This window comes from Mustela erminea, chromosome 6 (genome assembly GCF_009829155.1).
Source record: "Mustela erminea isolate mMusErm1 chromosome 6, mMusErm1.Pri, whole genome shotgun sequence".
Taxonomy (NCBI): Eukaryota; Metazoa; Chordata; class Mammalia; order Carnivora; family Mustelidae; genus Mustela; species Mustela erminea.
The window spans coordinates 13,428,931-13,450,115 of NC_045619.1; the positions used below are offsets into that span (position 1 = coordinate 13,428,931).

Consider the following 21,185-nt stretch of genomic DNA (forward strand, 5'->3'; position numbering starts at 1 on the left):
GCGGGGCTCCATCCCAGGACCCTGAGATCATGACCTGAGCTGAAGGCAGAGGCTTTAACCCACTGAGCCACCCAGGTGCCCCTATTTTTTATTTTTTTTTAAACTGAACACAGCCCTATCTGGAAGGTGAGAAATTGGAGAATTCATTTGGCACAGAGTGATCTGTTGATCCCAAGAGGGGAGTCTGGACCCAGGGAAGCTGGAAGGTCTGGCAGCTGGAGTGGGTGGGGGGGGCAGGGGGAGCTGCTTTGTAAAGAGTTCCAGTGGAGCTCAGAAGGAGAGGCATTGACAGAATCAAAACAACCCCAAGCTTGAAGTAACTAGAACATTGGACAGCCTAGTTTCTAGGAAATCAGAAAGGTCCTGGGATACACAATAGAGCGGTTTTAAGAATACAGTAGAGACACGGGCTGGGAAACTGGGACCCAGGGTCCGAGCAAAACTGGAATTAAGTGTGGCAATGCAAGACTTCCTTTGCGTCTGAGCTGTTTCTTAAATTTGCCTTCAGGAGCCAGCAGGTGTTGTTGCAAACGGGGTTTATGGTGTCTTAACAGAGGATGGAGGGAAATGCCTAAACCAGTGTTTCTCAATCTTGGCTCTACAGGGGGACCCCCATGAGGGTGGCTGCTGCTAAAAATGCTAACCAGATTCCCACCTCCAGAGATTCTGAGCTCAGTCATTGGGGGATGGGGCCGTGCACATCAGTATTTTGAAAAAAATTACCCAGGGGATTGTAATGGCAGCCAGGACTGAGAACCACTGGCCCAAGGGACCAGAAAATGAAGCAGAAGCAACACACACTTAGATTGGAGCTGTTTAGAGAGGGGATGATCAGGACACATTCTGATTTGGAGCAAAAAGGGGCAATTGATCTGGAGCCAAGATGCTCCCTCTGCCATTTGCTTTTGGGATGACGTTGAACAACTTAACTCGTGTGTCTTATTTCTTGTTTTGTTTTCCGCTCTCATTGTCAAGCCAGCATAGCAAAAATACCTGCTTCATTACAGTCTTGCTAAATTAAATGAGATGGCACACATGGCTTCCACACACTGGACATGTACTCACTAGGAACCGTGACCGAGTGTTTGTTGAATTCGACTGATGACCTTGAAGTAGATGGAGTTCTTCTGTGCACTGTCAAAAACTGCAGAATGCAGTAGGAATAGAGTTAAAGAACATTATCGTGGGCATCCGTGAGTGAGGATGGCATAGACAGGGAGAGATCGGAGGTCAGGGTTCTTAGGACAAGGGTTCACAAACTAGAGCCTATGAGCCAAATCTGGCCCACTGCTTGTTTTTATAAATAAAGTTTTATTGGAACACAGCCATGCCCATGTGTTACACATTTCTTTGGCTCCTTTTGTGCTGAACTGGCAGAGTGGACTACTTGAATCAGAGGCTGCGTTTCCTTCAGAGTAAAACATATTTATTTTCTGGGCATTTACAGAAAAAGTCTGACCCGTGTCTTAGGATAAGATTAAAAGATTCGGTTTGGGATGGGATATTTGAAATAACAGTGAGCGAAGCAAGTGCTTCAAGCATGAGGAAGAATCTGCAGGCCCCGGTGACAGATTGTACGTACGTAGGGGGATTTTGCTGTAGAAAGGTTAAGGATGCAGCGTCTTCCTCATGGCTAGAATGATGCAGGACAGACATCCTGAAATCTGGGCATGGTGCAGGATTTTGGTGTCCTTGGCTAGAGAGATTAGGTCTGACACCACTGGAGGGGGCTGGTAGGAGTCCCCTCTGTGGTGGGCTTCGGGCCTGGGAGGCCCACCCAGGTCCTGGTGTGCCAATGTTAGTGAGCCTTGCAGTCCTGTTCTGTCCACGTGTAAGCCGTGGGTTTCACGGCGCCCGACACCGGCCCCCTGGAGAGATCCAGAGAGGCTCGGTGCACACAAATTGTTCGGATCATCACTTAGAACGTTTCGGATGGCAAGTCCCTAATCTCTGTCACCACACTGCACGGAGGTTGATTTTCAATTTACCTTTTTTGTTCTCCGTCTTAGATGTTTTGATTCTTAATTCAGAGCATTCATCTCAAGTGGATTCAGAGATTCAAATCTGCTGATAAATTCATATTCATGTTTGTTGAGAATTTTGGAGGGAGGAGGAGGACGTTGTCGACTAAGCTTTGAATAATGTTTTCCTTTGACATTTTAAACTCAAAGTGGGCTGAACCGTGGGCCAGCACGTAGAGGCATTCTGTGACTAGGGTGTGACACGGGTACAGACAGACCGTGTGAATATGAAATACAGAACCTGGAGGGAAAAGTAACAGAGAAGCAAAGGTAAAGGGGCTCAGAAATGAGGGGTCCTTTCTGCTGTTTTCTTTACATGTCCTGCTTTCTGGTTTCATGGAGTAGGTTGGGAGGAAATGGAGAATTTAAGTATCTACCTTAATTAGGCCTGATGCTAGGTAATGTACATATACACACATACACATCCCCCATTTTATATATGGAAACATGGAGTCACAGGTTAAGTCTTTTGCCTAGGTTAATTAGTAAGTGGAACCATAATTTAAATTTAGTTCTTTCTTACTCTGAATTCCAGACTCCTGACAAGTCTACTTGATTTGCTTGCCTTTCTTGATTATCTCTTCCTCATTCCCTAGCATTTAATATTACAATAAAGTTACTTGTGTGTATGTTGATACCGAGGCCACTTTTTAAGTATCTGGTAGTTTAAGATTTGCTAGGCCAATTTTTATGCCATTTTTGTAGTTCTAGATGCCAGCCCTTCCCTTCCTCAAATGTTTGTTAGGTACAGGCAGCGTGCCAGGCCTTGGGGTCTGGAGGCTAGGTATGGGCAGTGCCACTCAAAGTATGATCTGTGGACTGTTCTTGGTCCCTGCATTTGTCAGGGTTCTCCGGAGAAATAGAAGAAGAGGGTATGCGTGCATGTGTGTTTGTGTGTAAAGAGTTATTATAAATAATTGGCTCATGCAGTTATGGAGATGGGCAAGTCCCAAGATCTGCAGGGTTAGTTGGCAAGCTAGAGACCCAGGGAAGCCGCTGATATAGTTCCATTCAAAAGGCTGGAAGGCTCCAGACCTAGGAAGAGCCAAATGTTTCAGTTCAAATCCAAAAGCAGAAGGAAAAAAAAAAATCCCAGTTTGAAGGCTGGGAGGAAATCTCTTACTGAGGGGAAGGTCGGCCCTTTTGTTCTGCCAATGCCTTTAACTGATTGGATGAGGCCCACCCACATGAGGGAGGGCAGTCTGCTTAATGTAGTGATTCAAATGTTAAGCTCCTCCAGAAACATCCAGAATAACGCTTGGTCAAATTATCTGGACACGCCATGGTTCAGTCAAGTTGACACATAAAATGAACCATCAGAGTCCCCAAATTGTTCTGCAGCAGGGGAAGTATGAACGGTAAAAATTGACCTTTAAAAGCTAGGGAGAGTGCCCCCAGGAGAGACCAGAGCCCACAGGACATCACTGGGAAGTGCAGACCATCTCTAAAAAGCCAGCCTTTCGCTGTCCTAACCCTTCCCCCTCTCTTCACCCAAAGGGCCAGGACAAGCCGGAACAAAGAGGTCAGGAGCCAGAGAGAGGAGTAAGTAGTCCAGGAATAAAAGCAGGAGTCAGGATGAGTGAAATTAGAAAGAACCATGAACATGCCTGAGCAACAGGCCGCTTGTGTATGGGGCAGCAGTAGGGTCCATCACCTGGGGTAGAGACACAGTCTGCGTGCACACGGAGCCAGGGAAAGTCCGAGTGGAGAGGGCCCTGCAGCACAGCTCTGGGAGATTTCCTTCTCGAAGTGGAACCTGGCCAAGGAAGACGACAATGGGGCCAGCTTGGGATAACCCTATACCTTTAGAACAAACCAGAAATCCCAATTGTTGATTGAGTACTTCCTATATGTCAGGTACAGGGCACAGCAGACATGTTGCCTTTCTAAACATCGGTTCCCCTCCTTAAGGCCTGGCATTTATTATTTTGTGTGTTGTCTTTGGTGACAAATCTATAGGGCTTTAAAGACAGAAAACACCTGCAGGCCTTTAAGAGTGAACTGTGGTTAAAGCCATCTGGGGTCTAAAGAAAGGTAGACTGTTCATATAGCATTGCCCCCCTTGCCACCCCTGGAATTGTAATTGCTTGGGGATTACATAATTATGCCTTTATTTATAAGCACGTAATCAAAGAATCATTGGTGTGCAAAATGGGGGGCTCTCAGGGGAGGAGCCAGAGGAATGGATGAGGTCCCCGTGGGAAGCCTGCCTACTCTTCCACTTTGCCTCTGGATGAACTTGAACCTGCCTGAGGCTGAAGGTTCAGAGATGCCACAGATCAAAACAAGCCAAGGTTTGTCGGCCCTTTTCTCCCATGTATTAGAGAACAGCCCAGTGTTAAGAAAATTTACAGCCTGTGTTGAGAAAGTAACAACCTAATTTATGTCATCAACATATCTTACCCCTAATACTACCTCCTCTTACTGAAACTATTGCCAGTGAGAGGCAAAGTGCTCAGAGCTTTGTATTTCCGTATCTTACTTAAACCTCCCATCGTGTTTGTGAGGTTAACATTTCTTTTTCTTTTCTTTCTTTTTTTTTTATGTTATCTTAGTCACCATACAGGTTAGCATTTCTGCTCCTGTTTCGGAGCTCACAACATTTAAGCAGTACGTCCAAAAGAACAAATTTCTTGCTCCCCTTTGATATGAATTTTCCAGAGCTTCTGGGACCCTAGAGTATTTCCATAGCTTGCCGGGCTCCTCCCCAAATGTCCCCAGGTTTTTTTTTTTTTTTTCATAAGGAAGAAGACCCCACAGGTCCCAGAGCATCTGTACCTGCAACAGCATAAAGGTAGAAATGGGGCCTCATACAGTCACAGAGACCTTAGTTGCAGTCCCCCTGCAGCACAATGGAAAAGCTTAAATGTTTATATAGTCTGTTTCCTTATCCCCAGTGGGGACACCCATTGCCACCTGCTTTGGCTGCTATCGCCTAAGACATTATCAGCGTGAACTACCCAGCGCTGCACAGATCGGTAGCAGGCCCTGCACTGAAGTGTACCTCTCTCTGCTGCCAGAAGCTAGATGCTCATCTCTCCACACCCCTGCTCGAAGGGTTGATGGCAGTTGAGGAAACACAGTTGCCATCAGTGACCTCTTCGTTTCCATCCTTCGTGCAACTGTTTTGCTGTTGTTTGTTTTTTGTGTTTTTGGTTTTTTTTAACCAAACAGGGAAACAGGTTTCAAAAGTTGGGGTCAGAGCTTGTACAGTGTCCGTAGAGCCCTAATCAACCTGTGATTTTGTGCGCCCACACACTCCGCATCGGCTTTTGATCTGTGGTCCCAGGCAGTGGAATTCAGCGCCCGAGATGCCGCATTAATGTGAGAGGGCCAGGAGCTCAGGCGTTTAACCCCGAGGTGATTAAGAGGGAGAAGAATGTGTTTGTGAAGGCGCACAGACACATCACAAAGCCCCAGGCAGAGGCTGAGGCAGTCCTAGGGCACAGGGGAAGTCTGAGGGGTGTTATTCATTGCTTCCTTTGATCCTCAAGTTTTGTGAGTCACAGAGACTCTCTGGGACAGTTTGGAAGCTCAGTGGGGTCTGGGCAGGAAGAAGAAAAACCCCAAGTGTGGAAAAAGAGAAACTGTGGGGTTTTTGGTTTTTTGGGGGTTTTTTTTTGGCAGGCAGCTAAGAGAGGATAATTTTCTAAAGAGGTCATTTTTGCTTGGTCGTCTAGAAGGGTCTCGGGATTTCGACAGCACAGGAGCAGAGGGGAGTGACAGCTTTGGCTGTGTCCTGTCCCCAGTGCCCCTGTATACAAGGTGTGGCGTGCTGAGTATCTTTGGGAAATGGGGATTTTACATTAATAAAATTTTTTAAAAATCCATAGCACTCTATAGGGCTGATTATGAAACTGTGTTTAATCGGAGCATTAAGGAGGTTTAATCGAACCTCCTTAACAGGTTCAGGCTCAGGAGAGACCTGGGTACGAATTCTGATACCACCATGTTCTGGTTGTGGGACTTGGGAGACCTACCATCCTCTCTGTGTATGATGGTCAAAAGCTGTGTTGCTGGCAGTGGTCACTGCTTTTCTGGGAAAACCTTGTTAATTGCACTCCTCCTTTCTTCTTTTTTATTGCACTTTGATTATTTGACTCGGCTTGGACGCATGTATCCACCCTTATGGCATTTGCATCAGATGGTATGATACCTTACCACAAAGAGAAGTATGACCTGTTCTTTGTTTTCATTGAACAGTCTTCGCAGGAAACATTCGCTAAAGTGATTGACCAAGTACAGTATGATGGGTACACGTTTTTCATAGTGATATGTACAAAAAGTGTGTTCGAACAGCCTGAAAAAGATTTTGCTGGCACACCGAAGAAGGCTTCCCGTGGGACTGAGGCTTCTGAAACAGGGTTTTGAAGGATGAACAGGAGTTCACATAGGAAGAACGAAATAAACCTTGTCATTATTAATATTTGTTCTTTTTTACTCCTTTTTGTTGTCTTCCACTTTCTCCTTTTCTTCTTTCTCCTTTACCTGCTAGTCCTTTATATTCGTATTTTTTGGAGAACAAGAATGTCAACCTGGACATGTGCCAGGCAGGGAAGGGAAGACAGGGTGTTTCATTAGGAAGAATTATAATTGTCTTCTTTAAACATTATGCTTGTTTTTATCACCGTAGTTAAGTCCTTCTGTTCTCAGCTTTGTCCCCAGGTCAGTCTGGATGGATTTATTTGTAATATAATATATATATTTATAATATAATGTATATATTATTTGCAGGAGCTGCCGTGACAGATGCGTGGGGCGTGGGTCAGGGCTCCTGGGCTGTTTGGTCCGGACTAACCTGGTCTCCCCTTCCCCCCGCCCCCTCCCCCACCACCTCCTCCAGATGGGAAGCCGGTGTCCCTTTCGCCGCTGGAGTCACAGCCGCACAGCCCCAGGTATGCGGCCGCCAGCCAGCGGGAGCGCGAGAGCCTGGAGGTGCGCGTGCGCGAGGTGGAGGAGGAGAACCGAGCTCTGCGGCGGCAGCTCAGCTTGGCGCAGGGCCGCGCCCCAGCCCACCGCCACGGCAACCACTCCAAGACCTACTCCATGGAAGAGGGTACGGGCGACAGCGAGAACCTTCGCGCCGGCATCGTGGCTGGCAACAGCTCTGAGTGCGGGCAGCAGCCGGTCGTGGAGAAGTGTGAGGTAAGGAGCTTCCCGAGAGGCCCCCTGGCCCTCACCCCTCGCAGGTGTCACTTGGCAACCCAGCCAGGTTGCCTTGAAAACGCCGGCATCCCTGGCTTGGCCCCAGTGTGAATCTGGCACCATGCATAACCTTGTTGTGCGGGCTGGCCAGTCCTTTAGCCTCTCTGGGCCTTGGTCTTACCATCTGAGAAATGGGCACAAAAGGGCTTACACCACAGAGATAAAGTTAAGAAGAGCAAAGGGAAGGAAACTACTGCTTGTTTCTTGGCTCTTCATTTTGACGCACTCAGGATTTGTCATCCATCCTGGGGATGCTTCTTACTTAGACTATAGTGTGAGTGGTACACATGGAGTAGTGGCCCTGTTGGGCAGTTCCCTTGGCCTCCTTCTCACTTTAGAATCAGCTTCTGGAGTTTAGAACCAGACACTTGTTGCTTCACTAAGGCGGTGGTTTAACTTTTATAGCTTAATATCCTGCCCCCCACCTTAGAGAATGCTTTCTGTGTTAGGAACTCTCTGGATATCGGGAGAACTTAGCACCCCCTCTCCCTGCCATCCTCATCCTTCTCATTTGTGCTTGTGTGCTTATGTCTGCTCGGAACACGCACATGCGCACACGCATGTCCTGCTTCTTCCCATTCCCAAGGACAGGAATTAAGAGCAAGGCCTTCTGTGACCCAGAAAAGCCCGAGTTCATATCCCAGCTCCAGTGATTTCTGCTGTGGGTGCTTGAGCACGTTACCTAACCTCTCTGAACTTTAGGTATCTTATCAATAAATCTGAAAAAAAAGTTTCTGCTTCACGGAGGATTTATGAGATCTGGATGGGATGGGTCATAAAAAGCTAGAAACGGTGCCTGATACATGGTATGTTCTCAATTATGGTTTGTTTGTTTGTTTTCTTTTCTTTTCTTTTTTTTTTTTTTTTTTGAGAGACAGCATGTGTGCAAGTGGTGGAGGTGAGGGGGTGGGCAGGAGAGAGCGAATCCTCAGGCAGGCTCCATGCTCAGCACGGAGCCCGAGGCGGGCCTCGATCCCACAACCCAGAGACCATAACCCAAGCCTAAATTAGAGTTGAACGCCCAACCGACTAAGCCACCCAGGCATCCCATCAATTATGGTTACTTTTTATTTGTAGTTAGCTACTTTACCTGCTGCCGCTTGATTCCATTTCCTGGCCACATGGTCAGAATGTGAGACTTGAGACCTCGCTGAAAACACCCGGTGGACTGTAGTACGTTGTTCATGGGAGGGTGCTTATTAGTTACGTTACTGGTACTATACGGTCTGTCCCAGGGGAATGTGGGGCCGACTAGACTCCATTCTGGGGAAGGGCGGCAGTGAAGGAAGAGGGCCCCCTGGGTCTAGTCGGATTTCTCGTGGCTTCTCAAGCCCGGCTGAGGTGTGGAAAGGTGGACGGTGGTGGGTGGAGGAGGTCCAGCGAGAATGTACACGCGAGCTTACAAGATGTGAAGGAAAGCATAGTCCCGGCGAGAAAGAATGCAGCACACGGGGAGTTGATCGCTCAGGAAGCCCAGAGAGCCTGGGCTGGGGAATGGTTACTCTGGGTTATCCTTCGTTCTTTTGTTCTGTGAACGTTCCCTGAGCCTCTGTCATGTGTCTCACACCGTTCTCTGTGCTGGGAAATACCACTGAACAAAAAAGAGACAAAGCTCCCCTTCTGGTTCTCCTGTTGAGATAGGACACAGAAAAGAGATGCTCCAGAAATTCAAATGTCAGGAGGTGTTAAATGCCGCGCGTTGGTGCAGCTCTGCCCACATGCTGGGTCCCGTCCGTTTATTCCGCCACAGCTGTCGCCAGTGGCCTGTGGTCCTGAACATCTCTTGGCGTCTTTGAAAATGAAAACTCTGCTGGGCTAACAGACTCCCGTGCTTCTGGCTGGTTTGGGAGGACCCTAATTCAGGGAACTTGTCTTCTTAACCTGGGAGAAGGCCCGCTGGCTTTCTTGCAGGTTCTCCGCTCTCTGGTTAGAGCCCTGGTGTCCGTTCAGAGTGGGCGATGGAACCCTGCCCACTCGGTGGGAAGGCCCAGAGGGAGGAAGTGTTTTTACCATGTTGTGATTCAGGCTGACTCAGAGCACTGACTGAGGATCAAGGAGGTGAGAAATGGAAATAAGAAAGGAAAAAAGGGGGGGGAGGGGCAAGTGGAGCAGAGGGAGACGGTGCGGGCTTTCTCTTCCTAAGAGTCTCTCTCCCCTGTGCTGTTGCCTGAGAGACACATCCTGTTTCTAAAGAGGACTTCTGCCCACAGCGCCCCCCAGAGTAGTGCAGACAAAACAGCTCCTAAAGCTGGGAGACCTGAGCCTAAATCCTGGCCCCGTGCCCCGCTTAATAGCTGTGTGGCACTCAGCAAGTTACATTCTTTTTCCATTCTCGGTTTCCTCGTTTGTAAACCCCCAAGAAAAATGAACCTCCTGCCTGGTTCGTACTACATCAGTGGTGACAATAAATATTAGAGCCAGAGGCAAATTCTAAAGAACTTGTTGGCGTTCGATTTCAGGGTGAAGTATCAAAACAATCCCACCTAAACAATGACCTTGCATCTTATTTCTCTTTGTGCTAGAAAAATCTGGAGGCATCTTAAGTAGGGATGTCCGTTTTGGGGATGTGGGTTTCAGTGATGTTTTGCTCTGTTTGCTTGCCTGGCATTCCCAAGGTCGTCCCGTCCATGATGAGTGCCCGAGCTTTGGTCCTGTCTCCACAGCTGGCAGGAAAGCTGCAGTGGTCAGTTGGGGGCATGCCGCTTCCTCCCGTAACATGTGTTAGACATGTCACAGTCCCTTCTCTTGGAGCACACTGATGGAAAAACTATGCTGTGGGGCTACCAGGAGTGGCCACCTAGCTGCAAGGGAGCCTGGAAAAGGTGGGTTTTTACTCGAGGAAGCCACATTCTCTGCTAGCATTTTGGAGCTCTGCTGCCAGAGAGAACAGATGGTATGGTTACAGTGGACATTCCTTTTCACGTGGGTTGAGACCAGTATAAAGGGATTCAAACCTGGCGATTGTTGATTCTTCTCATAACTTAGTTTCTCATCTTTTGTTTTTGAATTAAAGCTTCTTTCCTTTGTTTTTCTCCTCTTTGCGTGTCTTGAAAATGTTACTTCTTAGACCCTTGACATTATTTCTGGAAGAATTGTCTGTGCTGAAACCCTGGCTCTGTTCAAAGTCGCCACAGATGAGCCTGAATGGCTTGATCTGCTGGTGACCTGTTTCAAGGTGGTCTCCTCCGGGGGCATCTTGACCTTGAGATGCTGACTTCGTACCCATTCCAGGTTAGCTGCTTTCTGTGTCTCTGTCGCCTGGCGTCTTTAAAGATTTTGGTGAAGAAGCCATAGAGGCAAACAAGCAGCGTCAGTCAGCGGAGTCAGAATGGAAGCCTCCCTTCATCGCGACACTTGGCCATTACAAGAGCCGAAGCCGGTCCTGACGCCCTGTCAGAGCCCAGTGCCTCATAACCGAGGACATTGTCATTCTCCCTCGTTGCACTGAAACTTCCCTGGGCTATGACAAGTATTTCTGAAAAGTGTTTTATAATGATGGCCAGGCTGTCAGCCGAGATATCTGGTGATGGAAACAATGGGCCCTCGCCAGTCCTGGTGCCCTCTTATCATTCCTAATTATGTGACCTTCAAAGAGCTGTCCGTTTGTTCCTGCTTTTCTCTGTTGTCAGGGCAGCGCTGTGTCCTTGAGGGCTGGTTTCTGAGCGCCACAGAACTTGAAGCAGAATCATTATCTGGGATTTCCGCTTGGGCCTGTGGGTGTCTGGATAGGTGTGTTTTTTTTGCGTTTCTGGTTCTGGCCCATTCCGGCAGTTGGCTCTGCTATAGCAGAGAAGTTACTGGAACTGGGGTGCGAATTCCTGAGCGGGAGTCTTTGCCTTGTCCGTCACTAGTCGGATGACCTGGAGTAATTCAGCAACTCTCTTAGAGTCTGTGTCGTCATTACAAAAATGAGAATTTATAATCTGTTCTTCCCAGTGCAGCTGTGGGAGTGAAACGGGATAGCAGGTGGGAAGCTAACTCTGTACGAGCATCACAGAGCCTTATTCTGAGCATTCCAGCTCCCTAATGCTGCCTGAGAAACACCTACAAGGTCATGGCTTAAAGCAACACCAGTCATTGTATCAGCTCTCATGGTTTCCTTGTGTCAAGAACTTGGGAAGGGATTCCGTGAGCAGTTCTAGTTTGGGGTCCGTTGTACACGTGTCATTAGTTTGCTGCTAGAGCTGAACAGTGAAGGCTGAAGCAATGGGGACTTGCCCAACTTCCTTGTTGCCTGTCATAGACTCAGAGCCTCTCCATGTCCGTCTCTGCGGCTGGCTTGGACTTCCTTCCAATATGGCCCCCCCCCAGGCAGTTGGCCTCTTCCCTGGCAGCTGAAGACTCAGGACAAGTGTTCCAGTGACCAGGGTAGAACAGAAACAGTTTTTATGCCCTGGCCTCAGCGTCACACAGTGTCACTTCTTCTGATAGCGGAATCGTTTCATTGGGAGAGGCTCAAAGACTCACCCAGTTTCGCAGGAAACATACTCCATCTCTCAGTGGGAGGAATGTCAGGGAATTGGTGGATATCCTTGAATTACAACAACCATTGATACTGTTACCGTGGGAGGTCAGGTGAATGGTACTCTTTGAGGCGAGACCACCATTATGGCAGTCTGTCTCTCTTACCCCACGCTTTGAGCTTCATTTCTTGGTCATAATGTAATAGTAATAAAAGTTAACATTTACTCAGCCTTTAAAGTAGATCAGACTCCGTGCTAAAATTTACATAAAATAATTTGCATAAAATATCTCATTCAATCCACACGGCATACTTTCTTCATTTGACACATTAGAAAGCTGCTAAGAAAGTTTCAATAATCATTTCAAAGTCTTACTGCCGTGAAGAAATGGTGCTTGAATTTAAACCTAAGCTTCTAGAACCTATACTTGGTGGTGCCTGGGTGGCTCAGTCGGTTAAGCATCTGCCTTCAGCTCAGGTCTTGATCCTGAGATCAAGTTCTACATCAGGCTCCTGAGATCGAGTTCTACATCAGGCTCTTTGCTCAGCAGGGAGTCTTCTTCTCCCTCTACCCCTACCCTCTGCTTCTGGGTGTGCATTCTCTCTCACTCTCTCAAGTAAAATTAAAAAAAAAAAAAGAAAAGAAACGAAAAGAAAAAACAAAGAACCTGTACTTGGAACCATTGCCTTACTACTCTGCGAATTAGAGCACCTGTGACCCACACTCCCGTGAGCTTAGAGCCCCAGTCCTGGTTTGTGCCTGGCAGGTGTCTCATCTCAAAGCCTTCAAGGTTACGGGGCACAGTGGGGGGTCGTCTTTCACGTTGGGAGGCTACAACAGCTATGTGGGGAGTAGTCATTTCTCAGTAGGTCGAGGCAAGAATGTATCTGTTCTTTTAAAAGAACTTATATTTAGAATTGCCTTTCAGATTTGTTAACTCAGTACAGGTGCACTGTTTTGCTGGAGGCATTTCGTTTATAAAAGTTGACACCTTGCGCCTTCATTTTCTGGGCCCCGGAAACCACAGTATTTCGAGCTATCGCGTTTACTTCATTTTAGAGAATTTTATGAAATAACTCAGCAGTGGAGGGCTTTGCCTGCCACCTCTCCTATTCACCCAGCTATTGGAAGATACTGTTGCAGCATTTGGATTCATATTTTATTAGCCTCAGAGGTTTTCTTCTGGGCCCCTTCAAGGATATAAATCTGCTGAAGTGTCTTCCCTGAATGTCAGACCCTGGAGTTTGGGAACATTATAGCTCGAAGAAACCTAGCAGGATTTTCCAATGCAGTGATTTTTGGGAACTCTAGCTCCTGTAGTGGTTCCTTAGGCTACCTTCCCTACGCAAGTGTAGCAGTTACTGATTGCTTCATACCAAGGTATCCCCAAAACCCAATGAAGTCAAATAACAAGCATTTATGTGGTTGTCCAGTTTGAGAAGTAGGAATCTGGAAGCAGCTTCGTTGTACATTATGTCTGGAGGGCTCTCGTGCAGTTGAGGGTTCGATGTCTGCTCGGGTGGCTGTCATTGGTAGGCTTGATCTGCTTCGGAATGGCACGCTGGCACGGCTGGGACCTCAGGTCCTTCGGATTGCTCGTGTCCTCTCACACTGTCGCAGATCGCTGTCCCCGAGAGAGGGATCCAGCAGAACAAGGCAGAGGCCACAGTCTTCTCTAGGACCTCACCTGGGATATCATATACTGTGAATTCTGCCAAGCTCTGTAGGTCATAGAGGCCGACCCCGACACAGTGTTGGAGAGGCTACACCAGGACTGCACACGCAGTCAGGGGTCTGTGGGGACAATCTTGGAGGTGGCTACCATACCATGGCCCTGGAAGAGGGTCCTGTCTCCCACAGCCTCCTGTCTGTGCTTACTCGAAAGGAGTCCTGCCTTGATCTGCTTTCTCTGTCATGCTCTCTTATTACATGTTATTTTTTTTGGAAAATGTGCCATTAACAACAACAATAACAACAGTAAATAAAGATGCAACCTTCTCATTGAAAGACGATGACAATAAAGCAGAACAAAATAAAGGGTCCTTCCTAATTTTGCACAGTTGCTCCCATGACCCAAATAATGATGGATTCCAAGTGGCTCATCTCCTCCTTACTGTGTCTTCTCTCTTCTATGGGAGGACAAAGGGAGCATCAGCGTTTGACACAGAGGAGGGAGTCCAGCAGCTCTGAAAGTCCTCTTCTCAATCATGAGGGAAAAGACTATCCCAATCCTTACTTGAAGGAGAGTTGGGGTAAGGACAGAAGGAAAGAGACTGATATCTGACTTTCAAGAATATTTAAGGCTGAAAACCTTGAATATAGAGCCCTTAGCATACTATAAACTCTTAAATGAATAGCAATTCTACTGATCGCTGATGCCTGTCTTCTAAGTTCACAGCGCCAGGCTCTAATCCCTTCACGTTAATCATCTCAGGTCATCTGTCCAGCAGACCTTGACATAGTTTTACACTCCCCACCCTTTTTAAATAGATGAAGAAACTGAGTTCCCAACAGGTGCTGGTATATCCTGAAAAATGGGGAGTTTGATACGTGAGGGGGAACACCAGGGCACCCGAAACTGAGAGCATATTGTGGAAGTAAGGAAACCTCGGGAGCTGTCCAGTCTGTTCAGAGCATGAGCACCATGAAAGGGGGTCAGGGCGCTGGTGATCACGTCTGCTTTCACTTTTCGTGCAAGTATCTGGTACCAGACACTGCACTTGTCCATGTGTTGCTTCTGGACTCAATCATCGTGAAATTTTGACTAGGGAAGCCTGAGCTGAGCGAGGCCACATAGCTGAAAAATGCGGGTCTACGGTTAGAAATCTCTCTTGTGCTTAATTGTGGTATAGCAAAGCCATGTATCATGAAACTTACTCTCTTAGAAATGCAGTGTTTGTTTCAGTAGTGATCAGTATGTTCACATTGCTATGTGGCGGATCTCTAGAATGTTTCCATCTTGAGAAATGAACTGTACCTATGATACAGCGACGCACTCCCATTTTTCCCCTCCCCTCGCCCAGACCCTGGCTGCCACCATTCTACTTCCTGGAAATTCGTCTCCTTTAGATACTTCATAGAAGTGGGATCCAATGGTACTTGTCTTTTGGTGACTAGTTTGTTTCACTTAGCATGATGCCCTCACAGTTCACACTGCGGCGTGACACAGGATTTCCTTACTCCTCCTCCTTCTTCTTCTTCTTTTTTTTTTTTTTTTAAGATTTTATTTATTTGCCAGAGAGAGAGAGAGAGAACACACAAGCAGGGGGAGAGACAGGCAGAGAGAGAAGCCGGCTTCCTGCTGAGCAAGGAGCCCGATGTGGGACTGGATCCCAGGATCCTGGGATCATGACCTGAGCCAAAGGCAGGTGCTTAACGTACGTACTGAGCCACCCGGGTGTCCCAGGATTTCCTTCCTTCTTAAGGCTGATACTATTTCACCATATGTCTGGACCACATTTTGTGTATTCGTTCATCTGACGGTGGACAGCCGGGCTGCTCCCCTGTTGGTGTTGTGCATAATGCTGTCACAAGCATGGGTGTGCACACCTCTCACGGAGATCTGCTTTCGGTTCCTTTGGATATGTTCGTCGAAGTTAAGATGGCTGGATTATATGGCATTCCTGTTTTTTAATTATTCCGGGGACCACCAGATCCTTTTCCACAGCAGCTGCAGCATTTTACGCTCCCAGCAACAGCGCACAAGGGTGCACTTTCCCCACATCCCCGCCACAGGCTGTAAATCCTAACACACGTACTACTCTGCTTCCTCTGCCAGGCAGCTCGACTGCAGACAGATCACCAAGGACTTGGAAAGAAAACATCACGAGGCCATGTCGCACCTTCCACCTTTGCCTCCCTGTCCCGTACCACCTCTGGCTTAAGGGTGCTGTGAGGCTTCACACACAGACAGTCTGTGAAGGCGGGTCCTTGAGGCCGGTGCCTGGAGATGCTGGTGGTCTCTTGGCAGTGGCTGCCCCAGGGGAGGTGGCTGTCTGCAGCCAGGATGATTCTGGCACCAGCACAGCACGTACCTCACTGAAGGGCACCTGGGCAGCCTGTCCCAGCATCCACCGTGCTCAGGCCTCCTGACTGTTCTCTCTGCTTCCAGCTTCCTTGCTCCCTCCCCACTGCCCCTGCACGTGCACGCAGGGATAATCTGTTCTCAATGGACGGCTCGAGAGGGTCTTCTAAAATATAAGTCGCATCATGCCATTTCTCAGCTCTGAGCCCTCAAGTGGCTTCTCTCTTCACACACAGGAGAAGCCCTGTTCTTGCAAAGGGCCTTGAGCTCTAGAAGGTCTGCCTTGCTCCCCAGCTTCCTCCTTGCCGACTCGTTGCTACGCAGTCCGGCCTCTTTTGCTCCCCGCTTTTCCCCAGCACCTCCGGGGGAGTCCGGCACAGAGAAGGCACGCCATCTACACTTGCCAAATGGCCGTGTGTTTTGGCAACATGTGCGGGCTTTTTGGGTTACAGTCATTCTGTAGGTGGGCGCATGGCACGTGCCGTCTGTGGTGGGCTGGTATGGGGCTGTGTGCAGACAGTCCACCTGCCCCGAATAGGGGTTCAGCTTCTCCTGATGCACCCTAACGTCGGTCTGCCTGCTGCGGGAACTCTGTTCTTTGTCACACAGGGAAGCGCTAAAGCAGACCGGAAGTATGCAGGGGGACAATGCCGGGTGGTTCATTCGTGGGTTTAGCATTTACTAGGCCTTGACTGTGGAGAAGGTGCTCAAAGTCCATGGCTGCATGGCCCTTCATGTCCTTGGACTGGGCCTGGAGCCCCTGTGGCTCTTCCTGCCCTTCCTTGCTGAGCCCCTGACAGCTTGGCTGCCATTACAGTCAGGAGGTGTCTCCTCTTACCTGTAAATTATTTAAAACTTTTTTTATAGATTTATTTTTATTTATCTCAGAGTGAGAATGAGCATGAGTGGGGCGAGGGGCAGAGGGAGAGGATCCCAAGCAGACTCTGAGCTGAGCTCAGACACTGGTGTGGGACTTGATCTCACAACCCTGAGATCATGACCTGAGCTGAAACCAACAATCAGATGCTTAAGCAACTGCCCCATTTTTAATTTTTTAATTGAAATATAATTGATACATCATAGGAGGTGTCTACTTTGGTCTTCCACGGGGTTGAGATAAGTTTGTCTTTTGGCTCCATGGTTTAGCTCTAGAGGAGAGGGAACTCGACCACTGGTTTCCCAGGAGATGCCCTGGAGGTTTGCAGGATGATTCTAGGTGGCTCATCAGCTGTACGTTTCTTTCATTTCCCTAGTTCCATGTATGTCTTATTGAGACCAGGTAGTACGGGTTTAACAGCAGGACTCTGAATTCAGCTTCTCGATTTGCCATCGACTGGCTGCCACGGGACCTTGGACGAGACCTGTCCCACACTGTCTCACTCTTCATCTTGAGTTTTGGAAAACCCTGGTTATTAGAATTCCATGCCAGAATCCCACCTGAGCCGTGGTTTCACTTTCCACAGTTACAGTAACCCGTGGTCACCTGTTCTGGAAACAGCTGACCCTCCTCCTGATGAATCGTCAGACCCTGGGTAGCCTGATGCTGTGTCCAAACGCCCGCATCGTTGCCCTCATTGTAGCTCGCACCTGGTGAGCACCTCCCGTCATCACAGGAAGGGCGGAGGGAGGTACCGTAAGGTACTGTGAGAGAGACCACCACGTTCACGTAACCGGTTACAGTATGCGGCTATAATTGTTTTATTATGAGTTACTGTTGTTAATCTCTTACAGTGCCTAATTTTATTACTTAAACTTTATCATGGTTGTGCATCTGTAGGAAAAAAATATATATAGGTTTCAATAGTGTCCGTGGTTTCAAGCATTCCGTGGGGGTCTTGGAAAGTGTCCCCTGTGTACTACTGTGTGTAGAAATTCTATCCTCCTCCTTGTGTAGAGGATTCACCAAGGATCAGAGAGATTAAGTTACTTGCAAAAGGTCACTCAACCAGTCAGAGACAGAATTGCAGCCACCACCCAGGTCTCCTGATTTTCATGGTTTTGTTCTTTGCACAGAAAAAGCCCACATCGAGAGTGCTCCTCCGTTGCCTTGTCCTCACCCTGGGGGAATCATGAATTTCAGGACCTGGGAATAGTGATGGGTGCTGTCTCTTGTTCTTTTATACGAGTGCATGAGCTTTCATGCAGTCCACTGGAGAGGCACTGAAAACAGATTCTTGGAACACCTCCCATACTCTCAGTGTGACCACGGCTAACGTCTGGTTGAGTCTGTGTTTGACATTCTTCAGAGCACTTAGCTAGAGCATCTGTTCTCAAAAGGTGGTCCCTGGACAGCAGCATCAGCATCCCTTGGACGTCAGCAGTCCTTAGGCCCCTATGTCGAACCCCAAGATCAGAAACTTGGGGAAAGAGTCCCCACTGCCCACACCACCACCCCTCACTCTGTCTGAACAAGCCGTCCAGGGATCGTGGTGCACGTGGAGTTTGAGAGCCACTTCTCACCCCCTTGAGGACGAGTGGTGTTAAGTCCCTGTTGTGTAGGTGAGGGAGTTCAAGCACAGTGGTGTTGAACAACTTCCCCGTGTGCTGTTTAGGCATCTGGCAAGTGGCATCCATCCATCAGGGGCGACTCCTTGCTCTCACTTGTGTGATGTGCACAGCGACCCAGTGCGGTGTCCATTTTTATCTCCATTTTACAGATACGGCTGGGAAGCCCAGGGACACGAGTGATGCTCCAAGTTCACACAGTCGTAGCTTAGCTTTGATGTTGCAGCTCAAACCACATCTCTTTACTCCAGTGGGGTTTTCCCCACCAAGCCACCCCTGCCCCACCTCTGTCCCCTGGCCGTCTGCTTCTCCCCAGCTACCCATCCTCTGGGAGGCCAGCCTCCCCCACACAGAGGTCTCCTGCTGTCCCCGCAGTGTGGGCTGACTTTTTACAGCAGATACTGGTGCTGAAATGGGTCTCCCCTCTCTCTCCTTGCCGGCAGTTTCCCCGACAGGAGATGCTTGCACTCAGTGGTGCCCTGGACAGTGTCCTGCAGGGAATCCCGGGCCCTCTGTGTCCTGCTTCTTCTGGTGTTGCTGGGGGCAGTGCAGCTGGGCACGGTACTGATTCCTTCTGCCAGGCTCACGCCTTGCCTGCCACCCCTTAGTTTCTTCTGGATTTCTTTTGGGACATTTTTTCCCCTGCATCCCTGTTTGAGAAACCAACCCCATGGAGACTTTTTTCTTGTGTCTTGGGGGGGGGGGCAAGGGGTGCAGAACACAGAGAATGTTCTTTTCCTGGTTCCTTTGAAGGCTGACAAGCAGAGAGCTATGAATTCCAGCAGGCCCTGACTGTCAGGAGTGACGATGGCCCTGGCTGAGTCACTGGAATGCCCTCTCCTCCCAGAAGCTCTCCGGCATCCTTTTGGTCCCGGTGGCACAGGCTACCCTGGCACACAAGGGCACTAAGGTTGCCATCACAGGAGCCTTCCCTGTCCCTGATGGGATTGTCCGGTTAGTGGTCTTTCTCCCTCTTCACCTGACCCCGAGGGACTGACTCGCCTTTTTGTGCTCTGAGCACAACACAGTGCCTGGCATATCAGGGATTCCAGGAATTCCATTCCATGTCATGCCTGGATCCTTCTTCTACGTCCTAGAAGGATCTAGGACGTCACTCACTCGGCCCCAGTTCGACTACATCATGTCTTCAGGTGCATCTCGTGGGTGTGTGCTGAGCACCAGAGTCAGGACTTGAGGGAGTGAGCGGGAAACTCTGTGGGCTTCCTTGGGAAGAACCTATGGTCCATGTGTCTGAGAGCTTCGTCAGGCTGCTTAACATTTATAAACGCAGCTGACACGTTCTCCAGTTTGCTCTGTTGGTGCTCTCTCGCCTCGTTTCACCTTAGGGAGCAGCTTCAGGGCCACCTGTGCCTCCCTTCCAGCCCCCAGGACCCATGCGAGGCTAAGAGAGGATCACTGGTATTGGTCAGGTCCTAGAAAGAGACCAATGGCACATTCAAAAGAGAGGAAGACCATTAAGGCAGGGCCACGGGCATGGGAGCCAGCGAGGGTGATGGAGCTCCCTGGAGGGAGTCACTACAACCCCTAGGCCTGTAGGGTGGGAGGTGGGTGGCCTTACGGAGCCCAGAGAGCCGAAACAATGGGAGAGGGCTTCTGAAAGGCGCAGGGGATCCGACCTCTCTTTGCACCTGCCCTCCGGCCTCCCTGTGACCAAACTCAGCCAGAAACCGGAGGCAGTGGCAGCCTGGTTATTCGGTCTGTAAAGGTCAGGTGCTCGGGCACGGAGCGAGTGGGAGACGAGTGTGAGTGGGGGACGAGCAGGTAAGGTCATCACCCGTGTCCGAGCTTTGGAGCCAGTAAAGGCAAGTGTGGCATCTACCTAAGATATAAGGAGGAATTCTTGATGAGTGGCCAGTGGTCGCTGAATCTGACGCTCAGACCCTTCACTCTGAGGAGAGGAATGTCCCAGTCATTGGGACCATCAGCCGGTCATCTTTAAGTCACTACATCGAAACACTTGAAACCTGGACTTCATAGCTTCCAAACCAAGTTATCGTGGTGAGAGCAAATTTGTGACTCTGCCTTCAAGGGAGCGTCCATGCCTGTCCCCTGTCCCCTCTTCACTCCGAACCCAGCCCCCGTCCCATTCTTGTCATTCACTCCCGTCCCCACAGAAGCTGAGACCCTCCAGAACTCCCCAAAGAGCACGTTCATGGCGCTCGGATTTTCTGCCTTCCTGAGGAAGCAGGCTTTGCCGCTACGGCTCCCCATGATGGATTTATTCATGGTGGCGAGGTGTGTTGGACGAAACTAAAGAGACTGGAAAATTATGTAGAGGGTTGAAGAATGTGCGCGCTCGGGCTTATGTTTAATGGGACCATTTTCAAAAGCCCCTGAACCCTGAAGCCAAGACAGCATTTGATATCTCGTGTTTAAATATTTGTGCTTCCAGAGAGCCTGATTCAGCTTTTATCCATTCTCGTCCCCTTCCTGGCTGTGTCTCCTCGTGCAGGCGTCTTCCTTTTCATTTCGTTCGTGACTGAAACGGTGACAGTTGCATTACACGTTACGGTGTTTCATCCTGAGTCTTTGGGAGAGCATATCCAGAGATAAGCCGTGGTGTCCTCGTTTTGCAGGTGGAGAAATTGAGATATGCACAGTATGGTCTAATTTTATGTGACATGAGGTCAGGTTGGGAGCTTGTGGGTCTCAGTTTCCCCCGTACCCCCTCTTGCTTCTCTCTGAAAGCAGAATTTCCTCATGACAGCCCTGTGAGCTTTGGGGCAGGATAATTCTCTGTTGTGGTGGCCACCTTGTGCCTCGTAGGGGGTCGGTAGCAGCCCTGCCTCTGCCTCTCCCCAGGAGTGACCACCGAAAAGGACTCCAGACTTTGTCGGACGTTCTGGGCAGGGCAGGGGGGGGTCACATTTGTCTCGAATGGAGAAGCTTAGATCCTGGTCATCAGAGACGGAGAGTTAATTGGTCTGAGGTGGGGTTGGGGCATAA

At 49.1% G+C, this 21,185-nt stretch overlaps 1 protein-coding gene across 3 annotated transcripts in view; it reads left to right on the forward strand.

Moving 5' to 3' along the window:
* LARGE1 (LARGE xylosyl- and glucuronyltransferase 1) overlaps positions 1 to 21,185 on the forward strand; it is a 527,449-nt gene that overhangs the window by 225,504 nt on the left and 280,760 nt on the right. For all 3 annotated transcript variants that reach the window (XM_032346463.1, XM_032346461.1, XM_032346462.1), the window contains exon 3: positions 6,865 to 7,166. In XM_032346463.1, the coding sequence (XP_032202354.1) occupies positions 6,865 to 7,166 (302 nt within the window). The remainder of the gene's footprint in view (positions 1 to 6,864; positions 7,167 to 21,185) is intronic.